The sequence below is a fragment of the Rhinoraja longicauda genome, unplaced genomic scaffold (genome assembly GCF_053455715.1).
Source record: "Rhinoraja longicauda isolate Sanriku21f unplaced genomic scaffold, sRhiLon1.1 Scf000092, whole genome shotgun sequence".
Classification (NCBI taxonomy): Eukaryota; Metazoa; Chordata; class Chondrichthyes; order Rajiformes; family Arhynchobatidae; genus Rhinoraja; species Rhinoraja longicauda.
Genome location: NW_027601310.1, coordinates 85,917 through 106,410, shown reverse-complemented (window position 1 = coordinate 106,410; position 20,494 = coordinate 85,917). Strand labels below are relative to the sequence as shown.

At 48.6% G+C, this 20,494-nt stretch overlaps 1 protein-coding gene across 1 annotated transcript; it reads left to right on the top strand.

Moving 5' to 3' along the window:
* Window positions 1–8,322: 8,322 nt before the first annotated feature.
* LOC144589979 (antiviral innate immune response effector IFIT1-like) lies at window positions 8,323–14,270 on the top strand. The gene is made up of 2 exons (XM_078394889.1): window positions 8,323–8,416; window positions 12,851–14,270. Exons 1-2 carry the CDS (start codon window positions 8,412–8,414, stop codon window positions 14,268–14,270), a joined length of 1,425 nt encoding a protein of 474 aa, XP_078251015.1. The 5' UTR covers window positions 8,323–8,411.
* The last annotated feature ends 6,224 nt before the right edge of the window (window positions 14,271–20,494 follow it).

Sequence of the window (20,494 nt, the reverse complement as noted above, 5' to 3'; positions counted from 1 at the left end):
TCAGATCCCAACCACTCTCTCCTCCAATCCTTCCAGCACTTCGTTCAGACTTTGATCCCTCTACTAATGCGTCTCCCTCTACTAATGAAAATAGGTCCTTCCTGCTTACTCAATCTAGGCCTCTCAGAAGTTCATACGCCTCAATTAAATCTCCCTTCGACCTTCCCTTTTGTAAAGAAATTAGCTGTAGCCTATCTAATCTTTTTTTCCTTGCTACAATTTTCTCGGCTTGGCAGCATCCACGCTGATTTGGCTTGTGTCTTGTCCAATGCAAATGCATTTCCTGTAATGTGCAACCAGAATTATTTGCAGCACTGAAGCTTTGATCTCGTTCTATTTATTGCAGTTCTGGCACAAAGTTCTTGGCCTAATATTCTTTGCCTCAGTTACGAAGGGAAAACATTTTTAATTAACTTGTTGATCAGACCTTGCTACCTTTAACATTTTGTGACATCGACTCCAGGGATCCATTGCTTCTCTGTACAGTCAATGCCTCCCCATTCATTGTACATTCTCTTGCCTTCTTGCACCTTTCCAAATACACTTAGTGCCAAGTTGCCAGCAGCCTAAAGAAAACGCCAACATATGAAATGCATTGATATTGCATAAGAAAACGCGAACATATGAAATGCATATATTGCATAAAATAAATTAAGCACAGAAGGCGAAGACATTCCCCTTAAGCACCTTCGCTCAGTCCGCCTTAACCAACCTGATCTCCCGGTGGCTCAGCACTTCAACTCCCCCTCCCACTCCCAGTCTGACCTTTCTGTCATGGGCCTCCTCCAGTGCCATAGTGAGGCCCACCACAAATTGGAGGAACAGCACCTCATATTTCGCTTGGGCAGCTTACGCCCCAGCGGTTTGAACATTGATTTCTCTAACTTCAGATAATTCCACTGTCCCTCCCTTTCCCCTCCCCCTTCCCAGTTCTCCCACTGTCTTCCTGTCTCCTACTACATCCTATCTTTGTCCCAACCCCTCCCCTGACATCAGTCTGAAGATAGGTCTTGACCCGAAACGTCACCCATTCCTTCTCCTGAGGTGCTGCCTGGCCTGCTGAGTTACTCCAGCATTTTGTGATACCTTCGATTTGAACCAGCATCTGCAGTTATTTTTCTACATAAAAGAAATTGGGAGTATTCTTAAAATTACAATCCTGTTGTCACATCTCTTCAAATAGGATGCCAAAGAGTCAGACAGCCACACAGCAAGGAAAACAGGCCCTTTGGCCTATCTAGAGCATGCCGACTAAGATGTCCCATTTGGTCCATATCTCTCTAACCCTTTACTACCCGTGTACTTGTCCAAATGCTTTTTAAATACTGTGATAGTACCTGTCTCAACTACTCTTCCGACAGCTTATTCAATATCCCCCACCACTCTGACGTGTCGATGCTTTGTACAATGCGAGAAAATAAACTCAGGCTTAAAATGTGCAAAAATGTTCATATTTTTTCCGATTTTGTAATATTGGAATGGGGTGAAGGCAGCAGACACGTAATGTTGACAAATTTACAATAACGCATAGCCGTAATTGACCTGGGAACTGAGTGAGACCATATGCCACAGAGTGGATGTGTAGCTCTCTTAACTCAAAAGGCAGGGTTGGTTGTTAATTGACTCCAGACTTCACTGCGACTGCACATCTACATCTTGTAGACAGGAACGTGTTGATGCTCTGAGCCTCTTGCTCCTGCAACAGTTGTTGATTTATGTGTAAAAATATGTTGCATGGCTTACAGAAAAAACACCGATGAGACACTTCTTCTTGTATGCCAGACATACGGAGATAGTACGGTTGATTTAGCTAAAGCTGCAAGCCACAGTAAAGACTACAACTGCCTTCTGGAGGGGATGGCTAACGGTTTCTGAAGAAACGAAACTCAGCTTAGGAAAACACATTAAGAGGTTGTTCGTCACAAGATAGGCGGAGTATGTGTCACGCAGGAATGTTGTTTGTCTCTGCCTATAAAGACTGACTGAATGTAACCAAGTCAGGCGAGACTCATACAGATGCTGGTCCTCTGTGAGACGCTCCCTCATAAGAGAATAAAATCAGGCAACCGTCGAGTAACTAACAACTAAGTGTGGACACTAAATTTATTTATCCACAATTTACAACAAACTTACTCCATGAGCCAAGGAAATGTATTTGAGTGGTTGTGTGTGAGTGTGTGTGTGCGAGCTTGCACACGTGCGAGTCTGCTAATAGGAAAATATATACACAGGAGACCAAAAGCCCACAATATTTCTGCTATACAGCGCGGAAGCAGGCCCTTCGGCCCACCGAGTCCGTGGCTACCAGCGATCCCCACACTTAGAGAAAGAAAATAGTTGAAGTAGGTTTGAGAGGAAAATAACGTACATTTAGATCCAATGTTGTGTTTTTGAGAGTAATGTGAAAGCCTTTGAAACCAGTGCTGCATTTAGTGGATGTAATGACCTGAGCAAGAAATTTGAAAACTCTCTTCAGACAGGACAGTAGCACAGCAGGTAGTGCTGATGCTTCATAGTTCCAGCAACTGATTGAAACCTGACTTCCAGTCTTACCTGTGTGATGTTTGTACAATTTTCCAATGATCCTCCTACTGTATTTCACTTGGGCAGTATACACCCAAGCTGTATGAACATTGACTTCTCTAACTTTAAGTAACCCTTGCTTGCCCTTTCTCTCCATCCCCTCTCCGTCCCAATTCTCCGACCAGTCTTACTGTCTCCGACCACATTTTATCTCTGTTTGCTTTGTTGTTACCTTCTCCCAGCCAACAATGATCTACTCCACATTTTCCTTTGTCTCCATTCCCTTTGTCCTGTTTTCACTCTTGACCCTCTGTTAGACCACATTTGGACTACGCCGTTGCAGCATGGGACCCATACACAAATAGAAACATTTCTTCCATCGAACGTGTCCAAAGACAGGCAGCTGGTTTTGTTACAAATACCTATGAGAGAGAAGCGAGTGTTACCCAACTTCTAAATCCATTGGGGTGGAACCCGCTCCAAGACAGACGTTAAGCCCACCGCTTGACCTGTTTTTACAAAATGTTAAATGGTCAGCTCGACATAGATGACCACATCTACACCAAACCCAAACCTATCAGGAGTAGACGAAGGCATTCGATTCAATTGGAGATACCGGTTATCAAGATAGATGTGTTTCGCAATTCATTCCCCCCTTGCACAATTAAAGCATGGAATAGTCTTCACCCTACTATAGTTACTCAACCAGATGCAACTACATTTAAGGCAGCTCTTCTTCTCCAAGAAGACCTTCGTGCTTAAGTCCATACTCCGCCACCTCCAGTTTAAATTCCATTTGGAATATTTTGGAGGACCAAGAACCAAGATACCCAAGAACCCACACCTTACACTTCCTTACCTATGCATCTCCCTCTCCCCTGACATCAGACTGAAGATGGATCTGGACCTGAAACGTCACCCATTCCTTCTCTCCAGAGATGCTGCCAGACCCGCTGAGTTACTCCAGCATTTTGTCTATTTCCAATGATCCCCAGGTGCTGCAGTTTCCTCCAATGTCATAAAGACATGTTGGTTGGTGGGGTTAATTGCCCACTGTAAGGTTTCCCTAGTGTCAGTGAAGTGGGAGATTCAGGGGTACTGTGAGAAAGACTAGTCTGCAACGAGATAGATGAGATAACGGAATAGATGGCTTGACCTGAGACCCTGCATAGATTTCATGTTTAAGTCATATCTCATTAACTCATTAATTTCATTAATTTTACTCATGACCTAGTTGTTTGCATTTAATCCCAAATTATTATCAAATGGAAATTGAACTTCCTATGTAGAAAAGTTAGCAAACGATTATTTTGCAATTGTTTAGAAACAGGCCTTTCGGCACACCGCAGTGATCCCTGCACTTTAACACTATCCTACACCCACCAGGAACAATTTTTATATTTACCAAGCCAATTAACCTAAAAACCTGTACGACTTTGGAGTGTGGGAGGAAACCGAAGATCTCAGAGAAAACCCACGCAGGTCACGGAGAGAACGTACAAACTCCATACAGACAGCACCTGTAGTCGGGATCGAACCCGGGTCTCCGGATTCATTAACTATACACATTGCATTAACTATACACTTTCCGCATCTAACCCTGATTGCAATTACACTGAACCAGTGTTTAGAGACAGTTATGTGTAGGAATGAACTGCAGATGCTGGTTTAAACCGAAGATAGACACAAAAAGCTGGAGTAACTCAGTGGGTCAGGAAGCTGGAGAAAAGGAATAGGTGACGTTTGGGGTTGAGACCCTTCTTCAGGCTGAGAGTCAGGGGAAAGGGAAACGAGAGATATAGATGGTGATGTAGAGAGATATAGAACAAATGCAAAAAAAGGTTATAATGACATAGGAAACAGGCGAGCTGTGGGCTAGGTGAAAATTAGTTGCAGACAATGAGATTCAACAAAACAGCTTTGAAACTGGTATGACAAGGGTGGGGGATCAAACGGAGAGAGAGGGGATGCAAGGATTACTTGATGAGAGAAATCAATATTCATTCCGCTGGATTGTAAGCTGACAGATACACTGACAGAAAAAGGACCAAATTCACCTGTCAGGGTATGCAAACATTAAATTACTAAAACAAGTTGTTAAATCACATCTTGGTTATACTTTGTAATAATCACAAAATCTTTTATCTCTCTTAAATGAGTGTGGAGCACTGTGGGAATAAATGGAGAAATGATAAATAGAGACTTTGCTCCAATGGACGCCGTACATGGCAGCCTTGCCAACAGTCGGTCTCGGCCCTTTCTTCTTTTGTTGTTTTTAGTCTGTTTTTACTTGTATGTTTTAGTGTATTTTAGTTTTTGTATTATGTGGTGGTGGGATGGGGGGTTTAGAGGTTGGGGGAAACCTTTTTTATCTCTTCCCTCAACGGAAATGTGACTTTTTCATCGTATCTCTGTCTGCACTGCAGCTTTAACATCGTGGAGCTAGCGGTCCCTTTGTTAGGGATCGACTTCGGGAGCTCCGACTGCAGGAGCTTCCACCGCTCCGACCGCAGGAGCTTCCACCGCTCCGACCGCAGGAGCTTTGATCGCTCCGACTGCGGGAGCTTTGATCGCCTTGACTGCGGGAGAAAAGGAGGAAAGAAGGTACAAGTGATTTGCCTTCCATCACAGTGGAGAATGAGAGGTCGCTGAAAAACAAGATGGCCGTGCTGCCTGCACTGGTGGGGACTCAGAGGGAGGGAGTGCCGTGAGTGCAGTGGTCTCGGTGTTTGTGGGAACATGGCTCCATGAGGACATCCCGGAGTCTAGTGCGAGTGTTGACGGCTTTCTGACTGTTCGGGCGGACAGGGAATGCAGAGAGAGTGACAGCGGTCGGTACAACTCTGGTCACATCACGGTGAAGGAGCGTATGTGTGGCCCGGACATTGAACTGATGGCTGTGGATCTCCACTTACGCAGTGTGCCCTGGGGATTCGCACACACCGCTGTGGTGGCTGTTTAAGTCTATGTTTAATATTTATGTGGTTATGTTCTAGTTGCTTTTTTGTAATGCTGTTGGCAAATCAAATGTCACTGTACCTCAGTACACGTGACAATAAAGAACCATTGAACCATTAAACCATTGAGAAATTGAAATAAAAAGCATCACGCATAAGAAAGTGATGTCAGTGTAAATACAGAAAATAGCTTTGTGCATGCTGCAATTACTTGGCATTAATGACTTGGATGAAGGGATTAAAAGTACCATTAGCAAATTTGCAGATGATACAAAGCTGGGTGGTAGTGTGAACTGTGAGGAAGATGCTATGAGGTTGCAGGGTGACTTGGACAGGTTGTGTGAGTGGGCGGATGCATGGCAGATGCTGTTTAATGTGGATAATTGTGAGGTTATCCACTTTGGTGGTAAGAATAGGAAGGCAGATAATTATCTGAATGGTGTCAAGTTAGGAAAAGGGGACGTTCAACGAGATCTGGGTGTCCTAGTGCATCAGTCACTGAAAGGAAGCATGCAGGTACAACAGGCAGTGAAGAAAGCCAATGGAATGTTGGCCTTCATAACAAGAGGAGTTGAGTATAGGAGCAAAGAGGTCCTTCTGCAGTTGTACAGGGCCCGAGTGAGACCGCACCTGGAGTACTGTGTGTAGTTTTGATCTCCAAATTTGAGGAAGGATATTCTTGCTATTGAGGGGGTGCAGTGTAGGTTTACTAGGTTAATTCCCAGAATGGCGGGACTGTCGTATGTTGAAAGACTGGAACGACTAGGCTTGTATACACTGGAATTTAGAAGGATGAGAGGGGATCTTATCGAAACATATAAGATTATTAAGGCGTTGGACATGTTAGAGGCAGGAAACATGTTCCCAATGTTGGGGGAGTCCAGAACCAGGGGCCTCAGTTTAAGAATAAGGAGTAGGCCATTTAGAACGGAGATGAGGAAAAACCTTTTCTGTCAGAGAGTTGTAAATCTGTGGAATTCTCAGCCTCAGAAGGCAGTGGAGGCCAATTCTCTGAATGCATTCAAGAGAGAGCTAGATAGAGCTCTTAAGGATAGAGGAGTCAGGGGGTATGGGGAGAAGGCAGGAACGGGGTACTGATTGAGAATGATCAGCCATGATCACATTGAATGGCGGTGCTGTCTCGAAGGGCCGAATGGCCTACTCCTGCACCTATTGTTTATTGTCTATTGAATCAATGGTTTGTAGATGAAAATGTGATTAAAAATAATAAATGGACCAATTTATTATTGGAACATCACATTAGGTCCATCAGGGGTGGGGAGGGGGGATGTGGGGAGAAGAGAAGAGTTGGGGGTGGGGAGAAGGGAAGTGTTGGGGGTGGGGAGAGGAAGAATGGGGGTGGGGGGGAGAGTGCGGTGCAGGCAGGGAGAGTGGGGGTAGGGGGAGGGGAGGGAGGTGGGGGGCGTGTGGGGTTGAGGGGAGGGAGAGGGGGGAATAGGGGTGGGGAGGGGGAAATGGGGATGGAGACAGGGGAGGTGCAAGTGGAGGTGGGGAAGGGAGGGGCAAGTGGGGTTGTGTAGGGGGGATGGAGTGGGTCAGTGGGGGGAGGAGGGGGGGGGATAAGGGGATTGAGTGGGGGGGTTGACGGTACTACAATACTGGAGAGGTTTTGGGTCCAGGCCTCACTCAGTGATACCCTCTCCCCTTCCCTGTCCCCCCCTCTTGTATGGAGTCAGCCCTCAGCCTCCTGCATTCCAGAGAAATATCCAATGTTGTCCAAACTCTGCAGCTAATCCCCTCCAATCATGGCTAATCCCCTCCAATCCCCTCCTTCTGCACCCTCTCCAAAGCCTCATCATACTTCCTGTAATGAGATGAACAGAATAGCAATTGCAGCCTAACTGCAGTCTAATGCAGCCTAACCAAAGGTTTACAAAGTTGTAACATGACTTCCTGCCCTTTATATTCAATGCCATGACCGATGAAGACACCTTGACCACGCTATCCACCTGCGTTGCCACTTTCTGGGAGTTTAACACCAAGATCCCTCCTCAGACTCCATCATCCTCTGATGCCAAGCATAATATTCCTCCTTTATCCTTCAGCAGTCTTACCGTCTCCTTAATTACCCTCTTGTCTTTAATGCCTAGGATAGATGGGAAAGGTTTAGAGCAGGGATCGGCAACCCCTGCCTATTCCGGCCCGCCGCCTGTTTTTGTACGGCCCGTGAGTTAATAATGATTTTTGCAGTTTTAAAAGGTTGAAATAAAATCAAAAGAAGAATATTATTGGAGCACAGCCATGTGTGAGGTGGGGGTGAGCTGCCAGCGATCCGGCCACTCACGGGGGGAGCGGTCGCCCACTGGGCTGCGATACACTACCGACATTCACTGTAATCCACCCACATCCGGCCACCTCCAACACATTTGAAGTATTGCATGCAACTCTGGTTGTCCCAATACAGGAGGGATGTTGCAGGACTGTTGCATGTACTGTTGCAGTTCCTCTTGCACTGTTGCATGTACTGTTGCAGTTCCTCTTGCACTGTTGCAGGACTGGTGCATGTACTGTTGCAGTTCCTCTTGCACTGTTGCAGGACTGTTGCATGTACTGTTGCAGTTCCTCTTGCACTGTTAGAAGCAGTCAATGTTGGGGAAGCTAACGCCACCCGCCACGACAACAACGTTGCTTTTAAATCTTTCTATAACATGTCTACACATCTGTTCGTTTACCCCCCCCCCCCGGTGGTTGGGATGCCTATAGTACAATGCCATCAGAATGACCGAACCTTCCTTATTACACGTCTGAGTTTCAGTTTCAGTTTCAGTTTCTGTTCCCAGTCAGGCATAGTTGAAACTATAACGGAACTGTCAGGCACAACATCCAGAACACTTTGAGATTGATTCAACCTGAGAAAGTACTGCTCGAGCTGAGAAAGGAGTATAAAGTGTTTTCCATCCAAGCAGCATAATGAGGTAAGGACTATTCCTACTGTGTCTAAGTTTACCTGCAGATTATTATTGATGATATGGTCTACTGAAAATTAGTGGATCAATTTGAAATTAAGTTGAACAGCTCAGAATGGTAACGTCGACCGGCACGGTAGTTTAGGAAAATAACTGCAGATGCTGGTACATATCGAAGGTATCACAAAATGCTGGAGTAACTCAGCAGGTCAGGCAGCATCTAGGAGAGAGCGAATGGGTGACGTTTCGGGCCGAGACCCTTCTTCAGACTGTGGGGGTGGAGAGAGTGGGGGTGGGGGGAAGGGAGTTGGGGGAGTGGGAGTGGGGGGAGGAGAGGTGGGGGAAGAGGGACAGTGGGTGTAGGGGGCAGGGAAGGGTGGGGGTGAGGGGGTTGGGGGTCAGGGGTCAGAGATTGCGGGTGGGGGGGAAGGGGGACAGTGCGGGGCAGAGGAGAGTGGGGTTGGGGAAGGGGGGGAGAAGGGGGGAGGGGGTGGGGGAAGGAGAGTCTGGGGGTGGGGGGAAAGGGTGGGTGGGGGAGGAGACAGTTGGGGGGGTGGGGGGAAGTAGAGAGTGGGGGGAGTAGAGAGTGGGGGTGGGGAGGAGGGAAGATTGGGGGTGGGGGGGAGAGTGGGGTGCGGGCACGGAGAGTGGAGGTACGGGGAGGTGGGAGCGAGTGGGGGTGAGGAGAGGGGGAAATAGGGGTGGGTGGAGGAAATGGGGGTGGAGGAAATGGGGGTGGAGGCAGGGCCCGCTCCCCCCCCCCCCCCCCCGCTGGACATTTAACTAATGCGCTCCCCCCCCGGACCTTTAACTAATGCGCTCCCCCCCACCCCCCCCCCCCCCGGACCTTTAACTAATGCGCTCCCCCCCCCCCCCCCGGACCTTTAACTAATGCGCTCCCCCCCCCCCCCCCCGGACCTTTAACTAATGCGCCCCCCCCCGGACCTTTAACTAATGCGCTCCCCCCCCCCCGGACCTTTAACTAATGCGCTCCCCCCCCCCCCCACCGACCTTTAACTAATGCGCTCCCCCCCCCCCCCCCCCCGTGCACCGCCGCCCGTCCCGGCATGCCTCGCGCCTGACATTACACAGATCGGGCCGCGCTGACCGCCGGGAGGTGTAGTCGCCTTTCCCACCCGCCCGACTGACGGCAGTGCCCGCGCTCAGTGCCATCCTCTCCTCTTTCCTCTCCACCCTCGCACGGAGGAGCTTTAAGCGACGTTGCCGGGCCCGCGGGGGGAGGGGGGGGGGGTAGGAGGGGAGAGTGGGGGTGGGGGGAAGGAGAGAGTGGGGAGGGGAGAGTGGGGGTGGGGGAAGGAGAGAGTGGGGAGGGGGAGGGGAGAGTGGGGGTGGGGGGAAGGAGAGAGTGGGTAGGGGGAGGGGAGAGTGGGGGTGGGGGAAGGAGAGAGTGGGGAGGGGGAGGGGAGAGTGGGGGTGGGGGAAGGAGAGAGTGGGGAGGGGGAGGGGAGGGTGGGGGAAGGAGAGAGTGGGGAGGGGGAGGGGAGAGTGGGGGTGGGGGGAAGGAGAGAGTGGGGAGGGGAGAGAGGGGGTGGGGGAAGGAGAGAGTGGGGAGGGGAGGGGAGAGTGGGGGAGGGGGGAAGGAGAGAGTGGGGAGGGGGAGGGGAGAGTGGGGGTGGGGGGAAGGAGAAAGTGGGGAGGGGAGGGGAGAGTGGGGGTGGGGGGAAGGAGAGAGTGGGGAGGGGGAGGGGAGAGTGGGGGTGGGGGGAAGGAGAAAGTGGGGAGGGGGAGGGGAGAGTGGGGGTGGGGGGAAGGAGAGAGTGGGGAGGGGAGAGTGGGGGTGGGGGGAAGGAGAAAGTGGGGAGGGGGAGGGGAGAGTGGGGGTGGGGGAAGGAGAGAGTGGGGAGGGGGAGGGGAGAGTGGGGAAGGAGAGAGTGGGGAGGGGAGAGTGGGGGTGGGGGAAGGAGAAAGTGGGGAGGGGGAGGGGAGAGTGGGGGTGGGGGAAGGAGAGAGTGGGGAGGGGGAGGGGAGAGTGGGGGTGGGGGAAGGAGAGAGTGGGGAGGGGGAGGGGAGAGTGGGGGTGGGGGAAGGAGAGAGTGGGGAGGGGGAGGGGAGAGTGGGGGTGGGGGAAGAGGAACAGTGCGGGGCAGGGGAGAGGGGTGAGGAAGATGGGAGAATTGGGGAGGGGGTGGGGGGAGGAGAGAGTGGGGGTGGGTGGGGAAAGGGGGTAGGAAGGAGAGAGTGGGGGTGGGGAGGAGGGTAGGGTGAGGGTGGGGAGAAGGGAAGAGGGGTGGGGATGAGGGCAGGGTGAGGGTGGGGAGGAGGGAAGATTGGGGGTGGGGGGAGAGTGCGGTGCGAGCAGGGAGAGTAGGGGGAGGGGAGGGAGGTGGGGGCGTGTGGGGTTGAGGGGAGGGAGAGGGGGTGGGGAGGTGGAAATGGGGGTGGAGACGGCTTGGGGGAGGTGCAAGTGGAGATGGGGGCAGGGGAGGGGCAAGTGGGGGTGGGTAGGGGGGATGGAGTGGGTCAGTGGGGGGAGGAGGGGGGATAAGGGGATTGAGTGGGGGGATTGAGGGTACTACAATACTGGAGAGGCTTTGGGTCCAGGCCTCACTCAGTGACACCCTCTCCCCTTCCCTTTCCCCCCTCTACGCGGAATGGGCCCAACTGGTCCACTTGGTCTAGTAATTTTATAAACTTGTATGGAGTCAGCCCTCAGCCTCCTGCATTCCAGAGAAATATCCAATGTTGTCCAAACTCTGCAGCTAATCCCCTCCAATCATGGCAACATGCATGTAAACCCCTTCTGCACCCTCTCCAAAGCCTCAACATCCTTCCTGTAATGAGATGAACAGAATAGCAATAATGCTTCTAATGCAGCCTAACCAAAGGTTTACAAAGTTGTAACATGACTTCCTGCCCTTTATATTCAATGCCATGACCGATGAAGACACCTTGACCACGCTATCCACCTGCGTTGCCACTTTCTGGGAGTTTAACACCAAGATCCCTCCTCAGACTCCATCATCCTCTGATGCCAAGCATAATATTCCTCCTTTATCCTTCAGCAGTCTTACAGTCTCCTTAATTACCCTCTTGTCTTTAATGTCTAGGATAGATGGGAAAGGTTTAGAGCAGGGATCGGCAACCCCTGCCTATTCCGGCCCGCTGCCTGTTTTTGTACGGCCTGTGAGTTAATAATGGTTTTTGCAGTTTTAAAAGGTTGAAAAAAAATCAAAGGAAGAATATTATTGGAGCACAGCCATGTGTGAGGTGGGGGTGAGCTGCCAGCGATCCGGCCACTCACGGGGGAAGCGGTCGCCCACTGGGCTACGATACACTACCGAAATTCACTGTAATCCACCCACATCCGGCCACCTCCAACACATTTGAAGTACTGCATGCAACTCTGGTTGTCCCAATACAACAGGGATGTTGCAGGACTGTTGCATGTACTGTTGCAGTTCCTCTTGCACTGTTGCAGGACTGTTGCATGTACTGTTGCAGTTCCTCTTGCACTGTTGCAGGACTGTTGCATGCACTGTTGCAGTTCCTCTTGCACTGTTGCAGGACTGTTGCATGTACTGTTGCAGTTCCTCTTGCACTGTTGCAGGACTGTTGCATGTACTGTTGCAGTTCCTCTTGTTAGAAGCAGACAATGTTGGGGAAGCTAACGCCACCCGCCACGACAACAACGTTGCTTTTAAATCTTTCTATAACATGTCTACACATCTGTTCGTTTACCCCCCCTGGTGGTTGGGATGCCTATAGTACAATCCCATCCGAATGACTGCGCCTTCCTTATTTTTCACCTCAACCACATTTCCCCAGTGGATGGATTGTCCACTGGGTCCTCCCTGTGTACAGCTGTGACATTCTACCTTATTAATAGTGCAACTCCTCCACCTCCTTTACCTCCCTCTCTCTCTCTCTCTCTCTCTCTCTCTCTCTCTCTCTCTCTCTCTCTCTCTCTCTCTCTCTCTCTCTCTCTCTCTCTCTCTCTCTCTCTCTCTCTCTCTCTCTCTCTCTATCATGTCTGAAGCATCTAAACCTTGAAGAATTAAACTGCCAGTCCTGTCCCTTTCACAACCAAGCGACCATAATGTGGTCATGGTCACAACATCATCGTTCTATATAGGCTCCAAGCTGATTCAGGCCCTACACTCAACCACTGTTTCCAAAATACTACTTGCATTGAAATAAACACAGCTCAGCCCCTCAGCCTCACCATGTTCATTAACCTGTCCCTGATTGTCCTTTCTTTGCAACATACTTTTCATAACCTCCACCTTCCCATTAGTCCCTCCACTTGCTGACCTGCTCCATTGCCCACCTCACTGACACTCATGAGGTGAGAGGGGGATCCTCGACAACCTGGAGGTCAATGACAAAATAACCAAATGCAGCTTGTCTGGTCTGCTGACTATTTGTGAGATTGGGAGACAGACTTGCCTGACATGGAATTTGATGAATTTTATTCTCTTGCAGCAGCAGAATGAGAGATTTGTTGAAAGAGAAGCTCGATCAGCTTGAGTGTCACTTCACGTGGGGCCCACAGAAGGAGACCCTTGACTTGGACGATATGGTGTACCGATTAAAAGATGCCACAATCTTTGCAGATAAATATCAAGCCACATCCTACAACCAACTCGCTTTCATAAACTGCCTGCAAGGCAACTGTGAGGAAGCTCTTCAAAACTTAAAGGAAGCTGACAGGATTCTGAGGGAGAACCACAAAGATGCATTTGAAAGAAACAGCATCATCACCTGTGGAAACTCTGCCTGGGTGCATTACCACATGGGACAATTGACCGAGGCCCAGTCCTACCTCGACAAGCTGGAGATGATCTGTAAACCACTCACTGATGGTCCTCGCTATACAGCAATGATACCTGAAGTGTATGGGGAGAAGGGATGGTCATTGTTGAGTTCTGCAGCTCCATACTATGAGGAGGCTCTGGAATGTTTTGAGAAAGCTCTGGGGGAAGATCCCAATAACACGGAGTGGATCATGGGCAAAGCAACTGTTCTGTTTCGTCTGGAAGGATTTTCTGGAACGCCAGAGAGTCATGGACGGAGTGAGTCAGTGAAGTATCTGCGACGTGTATTGGAGCTGGATCCAGATGATGCAATGGCCATGGTGCTGCTGGCCTTAAAATTGAAAGGACCCGGTAAAAAGGAAGAAGGAAAGACATTAGTTGAACAAGCATTGCAGAAGGCCAGTGAGGGTCCATATGTGCTTCGCTACGCGGCAAAATTTTACAGAGATGAAGGAGCAGTGGAGAAAGCAATCAATCTATTGAAGCAAGCGTTAGAATTAACTCCACACTCGTGCTTCTCACACCACCAAATTGGAAGGTGTTATAGAATTAAACTGATCAATCTTGGTAATAGAAATCGTGGGCAGCGAGCTGAGTTGATCGGTCAATGTAAATATCATTTTTGGAAAGCCTCTGAGTGCCGTCCGAGGAGTTCTATTCTCCCAAAGCTGGATTACGCAGATATTTGCGTAAGAAATGAAGAGTTTTCTGAGGCAGAGGAGATCTACAATGATCTGGTGAAATTGGAGGACATCCGTCCAGAAAACACACAGCAGATATGTTTAAAGGCTGGGTCATTTGAACTGTACCAGAAACGATCGGAATCAAGCGCCATCAGCCTATTTCTGAAAGGAGTGAAGATTGAATATGATTCAAGAGAACGGAGAATGTGTAAGGAAAAATTGGAGAAGTGGGCAGATAAAAAGCTTTACTATGCTCCACGTGACAGCAAAGCTCTTGGTGTCAGAGGGTTAACATATCAGCTGGATGGGAACACGTCCAAAGCTATTGAATACTTTGAAAAGGCCTTGGAGATTGATCATGAGAATGAAGAATATCTGCGTGCTCTTTCAGATTTACACCTTTGAGGACCACAAGGATGCTTATAATATGCACCAATTTCATCTGATCTGACGATAGGTTTGGTGATGTGTGTATTTCACTAATTATATTCTGATAGCATCTTTGAATGAAGGCTTTACTTCTGAGTGTGAAGTTTTCAAAAATTATCTTGCACTTCATTTAAAGATTTAAAAAAATTATTCTACTTTTAAAAATAATAACACCTCAAGCACTGATGTGGAATTTGGGTCTTGACCCAAAAGAAGGGTCTCGACCCGAAACGTCACCCATTCCTTCTCTCCCGAGATGCTGCCCGACCTGCTGAGTTACTCCAGCATTTTGTAAATAAATGGAATTTGGTTGTGTAAGTGTGGAATTTATGTTTCGTTTGGAAAGATGGGGATTGGGAAATGGCAGCATGTGGAACCAGGATCATTAATGGGATTTCAAGAGATGATATTATTGACAAAGGAAAGATTCAAGTTTACATTATCAGGCATAATAATTAATAATCAAGGATAATGTAGCTGCAAAAATCGAATCCATTTTGAAAATACCAACGGATTGATAATGGAACAAGAAATTGGAAGTGATTAATGGAAACATTAACCCTTTCATGTGGCCATCCCCAACAGTGGATATTGACAAATGGCATTCCTGTAATACTTTGTACTAAAATGACTATAACATGACTATAATATGTTATACTTAGTAACTTTGGCCAGAAACGTGTACTTTGTGTATTGTATACAAAATAAAGAATTTCACTGTGCCCAAGTACATGTGACAATAGTGTATCATTTAATAGCCTGATGGCTGTAGGGAAGGAGCTGTTCCTGAACCTAGACCCAGCCACACTGGCATAGCCCCGATGTGGAGACCCTTGAGGACAGATGCAGCTTTCTTGCGGTGACACCTGACGTAGATGCTTTTGATGGTCAGGATGACTGTGCTCACGTTGGACTGGGCTGAACCACCACTTTGCAGCAGCCTCCATTCAGGTGCATGGGATTTGTTATACCAGGCCATGGTGCAACCAGTTAGGATACTTTCTACAATACAACTGTAGGTTTGTTTGGGTAGCCTGTAACATGGTGAATCTCTTTCAACATCTAACAAGTGTATTTCAGTGTCGGAGCAGCAGTGGGAGATTTCGAAAGGTAGTTGTTCGATTGGCTAATTGAATGCCAATAAATTGGCTAATTGGGCAGTCAATACCCAGAAGACAAAGTATAGAAGAGTGTCATTTAGTGAGCCGTATGCTCTGAGAGGGGCTGTGTGGAGGTGAAGTGCTGTGTTGAGGGTCAGTGTGAGGCTGTGTTTCAAGTGCTGTGGATTTAGCTCAGGGAGGCTCAGCAAAGGCTGAGCAGAGGGTAACAGGAGGTAAAGGTAAATGGTCTGCTGTTCCTTGTGAGTAATTGTTGTGGTTTTTACTCTTGGTTTTAGAGCAGTAGAGATGGAAGGTGGAAAAATGACATGCTGCTCCTGCAGAATAGTGGCCAGCGAAATTTCTGGTATCCCTGATGACCACATGTGGGTGGTGTGGCCAGATGCAACACCTTACAGAGAGTATTAGGCACCTGCAACACCTGTCCCTACACCTCCTCCCTCGACTCTGTCCAGAGACCCCGACAGTCCTTTCAGGTTAGGCAGAGGTTCACTTGCACCACCTCCAACCTCATCGACTGTATCCTTTGTTCAAGGTGTGGACTCTTATACATCGGCTCTTCTACACTACAAATGTAGACTGGGTGATCACCTTCGCTCTAGCCGCCTGGACCTACCTGATCACCCAGTTGCCTAATACTTTAATTCCCCCTCTCAGTGGTAGAGACTCACTGGTGAGCCCAGTCTGGTTAGCAGATGGGTGGACAATGACCAGAGATGGAAAGGAGACAAAAGCCTGTGAGAAAAGGGGAGAAGAGGCTTGAAACGTGAAGCCAGAGGTGGGGATAGAGATGGATGGGTGGGGGGGGGGGAGTGAGGGGGAGGGGAAATGGGGGCAGGATAGTGGGAGACATGGGTGCACATCCAGGTGGGGTACAGGGAAGAGGTGGGGAGATGAAAGAGGGGGGGTTTTGATTAATTACCTAGAATTGAAGAATTCAATGTTCACCGGGTTAATTCCCGGGACGGCGGGACTGACACGCGATGAAACAAAGGGTCGACTGGGCTTGTATTCACTGGAATTTAGAAGGACGAGAGGGGATCTTATAGAGGTGTACAAAATTCCTTGGGGATCGGATGGGCTGGATGCAGGCAACACGTACCCCGTGTTGGGGGAGTCCAGAACCAGGGGTCACGCGGTTTAAGAATAAGGGGACGGCCATTTAGGACTGGGATGAGGAGCGACTTTTCCCCCCGGAGAGTTGTGAATCTGTGGAATTCTATGCCACAGAAGGCAGTGGAGGCCAATTCACTGGATGTTTTCAAGAGAGAGTTAGATTTGGCTCTCAGGGCTAACGGAATCGAGGGATACGGGGAGAATTCAGGCGTGGGTTACTGATTGTGGATGATCGGCTGTGATATCAATGAATGGCGGTGCTGGCTCGAGGGGCCAAATGGCCTCCTCCTGCACCTATTTGCGATGTTTTGATGTTTCGATACCATTGGGTTGTGAGGTACCCAAGTGGATTGTGAGGTGCTGTTCCCCCAGTTTGCATGTGGCCTCATTCTGGCAAAGCAGGAGGCCAATAGCTGAAGGTGACTGGGCCTAGGATACTGTCCTGACAACCTCCTGCAGTGATGGCCCAGGACTGCAAGGATTGACTTCCCAAAACCACAACAATGTTCCAGATCTCTAGGCTCCCTCTCCCCTGGCTCCTAGTCTGACAAAGGGTCCCAACCAAAAACGTCACCCATTCCTTCTCTCCAGAGATGCCACCTGTCCCGCTGAGTTACTCCAGCATTTTGTGTCTATCTTCCTTTGTGTAAGGTATGGCTCCAATCACTGGAGCGATTCCTATTGATGTTTCCACTGACCTCAGTTTATCCAGGATATCTCGATGCAGATCTGGATGTGTTCTCATGATGTTCGTGATTGGGCAGCACGGTGGCACAGCGGTAGAGTTGCTGCCTTACAGCGAATGCAGCGCCGGAGACCCGGGTTCCATCCCGACTGCGGGTCCTGTCTGTACGGAGTTTGTACGTTCTCCCCGTGATCTGCGTGGGTTTTCTCCGAGATCTTCAGTTTCCCCCCACACTCCAAATACATACAGGTTTGTAGGTTAATTGGCTTGGTAAATGTAAAAAATGGTCCCTAGTGTGTGTAGGATAGTGTTAGTGTGCGGGGATCGCTGGTCGGCGTGGACCCGGTGGGCCGAAAGGGCCTGTTTCCGTGCTGTATCTCTAAACTAAATTCAGATTTTTAATTTAATCTTAACAATCTCAAGTCACATTTTAATAATAATAATAATAATAATGCATTTTATTTATATAGCGCTTTTCATATACTCAAAGACGCTTTACAGAGATTTTGAGAACATAGGGAAATGAATAAATAGATAAATAAGTAAATAAATAAATGAACAGAGAAAGGAGACAGAAGGTGAGGTGACCTTCAGTGGTTGAAGGCAGTACTGAACAGGTGAGACTTCAGCGATGTTTTGAATGTGGTGAGTGTGGAGGAGTCTCTAACGGTTTGGGGTAGTGAGTTCCATAGGGTGGGAGCAGCGATGGAGAAAGCCCTGTCCCCCCCGGATCTGAGTTTGGTCCGGATGTGGGGGGATAGGAGATTGGCAGCGGCAGAGCGGAGGGTGCAGGTGGGAGTGTGCCTGTGGAGGAGGTCGGTCAGGTAGGATGGGGCCAGGTTATGGAGGGCTTTGTAGGTTATGAGGAGGATTTTGTACTGGATTCTCTGGGGGATTTTGCGTTCCATTGCCATCATAGCTGTCCTGTCTCCCTGCCATGTTTATTGTCTCACTTGATAAAAGTGAATCAGAGGACACCATGCTCTGTGATCCGTGATTGTACACTTTAAGACAGGTAAATCATTTCACAAAATTGCATCAATTGATTCAACCACCAGTAAATGCATCTGCGATTCTATGGCTCTCATTTTCGCCTCCCTGCTGACTGATCCATGCTAGAATTCCCTATGACTACTGATATCCACACCGGCCTGCCCTTATCTATCAGCTATGTATCAGCTTTCCACTGGGATTCCGTTCATTCGAGTTTCCTGTTTTATATTCATGGCATAAGATCACAAAGAAGCTGTGACTTTTATGCCTGATCAATCTTCAATAATCAATGTAAGTGGAAGTTTTACAAACGTTTAATTATATTTTTGAAATCTCTTGAGCCCAATATCAGCAATGGTGAGGAACTTGGAGGACTTGATGCAAGATAAAATTAGCAGTCACTGAATATAACTGAAGATGAGAAACTGAGATGAGGAAAAACGTTTTCACCCTGAGAGTTGTGAATCTGTGGAATTCTCTGCCACAGAAGGCAGTGGAGGCCAATTCACTGGATGTATTTTTAAAGAGAGTTAGATAGAGCTCTAGGGACTAGCTGGCACGGGTTACTGACTGTGGATGATCAGCCACGATCACAATGAATGACGGTGCTGGCTCGAAGGGCCGAATTTGCCTGAGATAAATTTTCTAGTGCATATTACTAGAGTTCAAAATAGGAGATATATGGATAAAATTGTCAGACGTATTTTTTAATAGATTTTAATAGATATAAAGAATATATAGCAACACAATAGCAATAGACAATAGGTGCAGGAGGAGGCCATTCGGCCCTTCGATCCAGCACCGCCATTCAATGCGATCATGCCTGATCATTCTCAATCAGTACCCCGTTCCTGCCTTCTCCCCATACCCCCTGACTCCACTATCCTTAAGATCTCTATTTAGCTCTCTCTTGAATGCATTCAGAGAATTGGCCTCCACTGCCTTCTGAGGCTGAGAATTCCACAGATTCCCAACTCTCTGACTGAAAAAGTTTTTCCTCATCTCAGTTCGAAATGGCCTACCCCTTATTCTTAATCTGTGGCCCCTTGTTCTGGACTCCCCCAACATTGGGAACATGTTTCCTGCCTCTAACGTGTCCAACCCATTAATAATCTTATACGTTTCGATAAGATCTCCTCTCATCCTTCTAAATTCCAGTGTATACAAGCCTAGTCGCTCCAGTCTTTCAACATATGACAGTCCCGCCATTCCGGGAATTAACCTAGTAAACCTACGCTGCACGCCCTCAATAGCAAGAATATCCTTCCTAAAATTTGGAGACCAAAACTGCACACAGTACTCCAGGTGCAGTCTCACTAGAGCCCTGTACAACTGCAGAAGGACCTCTTTGCTCCTATACTCAACTCCTTTTGTTATGAAGGCCAACATTCCATTGGCTTTCTTCACTGCCTGCTGTACCTGCATGCTTCCTTTCAGTGACTGATGCACTAGGACACCCAGATCTCGTTGTACGTCCCCTTTTCCTAACTTGACATCATTCAGATAATACGCTGCCTTCCTATTCTTACCACCAAAGTGGATAACCTCACACTTATCCACATTAAACTGCATCTGCCATGCATCTGCCCACTCACACAACCTGTCCAAGTCACCCTGCAACCTCATTGCATTTTCCTCACAGTTCACACAACCACCCAGCTTTGTATCATCTGCAAATTTGCTAATGGTACTTTTAATCCCTTCATCCAAGTCATTAATGTATATTGTAAACAGCTGCGGTCCCAGCACCGAGCCTTGCGGTACCCCACTAGTCACTGCCTGCCATTCTGAACCATTCTCACCTGCCGTCTGTCTGTCCTTTGCAAACTCTTTTTGTTATTTTTGGTGAGTTATGTGTTAATGTTCTCTGGTTTGTTTTATGTGGGGGGAGGGGGAGGGGGTCGGGGGGAACCTTTTTTCAATCTCTTACCTTGCCGGAGATGTGATTATTTTCCATTCGTATCTCCGGTCGCTCTGCGGCTTAACATCGTGGAGCTGGCGGCCTTGCCTGGGACTGACTTTGAGCCCCACCGTGGGGGCATGGACTTACCATCTGAGCCTTCGATCCCTTGGCTGGGATCGACGCTCCAACCCTGGGATTTCACCATCGAGGGGCTCACAGTCTCGGGTAGAGATCGGTCAGGAGCTCCAAGCTGCACGAGGTTTGACTAGTCCCGACCCGGGGTAGATCGCCCGGCACGGGGGAGCTGAGATTCCCTCCCGATGGGAGCTTGATCACCCCGACGAGGAAGGCCCACCGCCGGCTACGGGAGACAAGATCGTCCCGT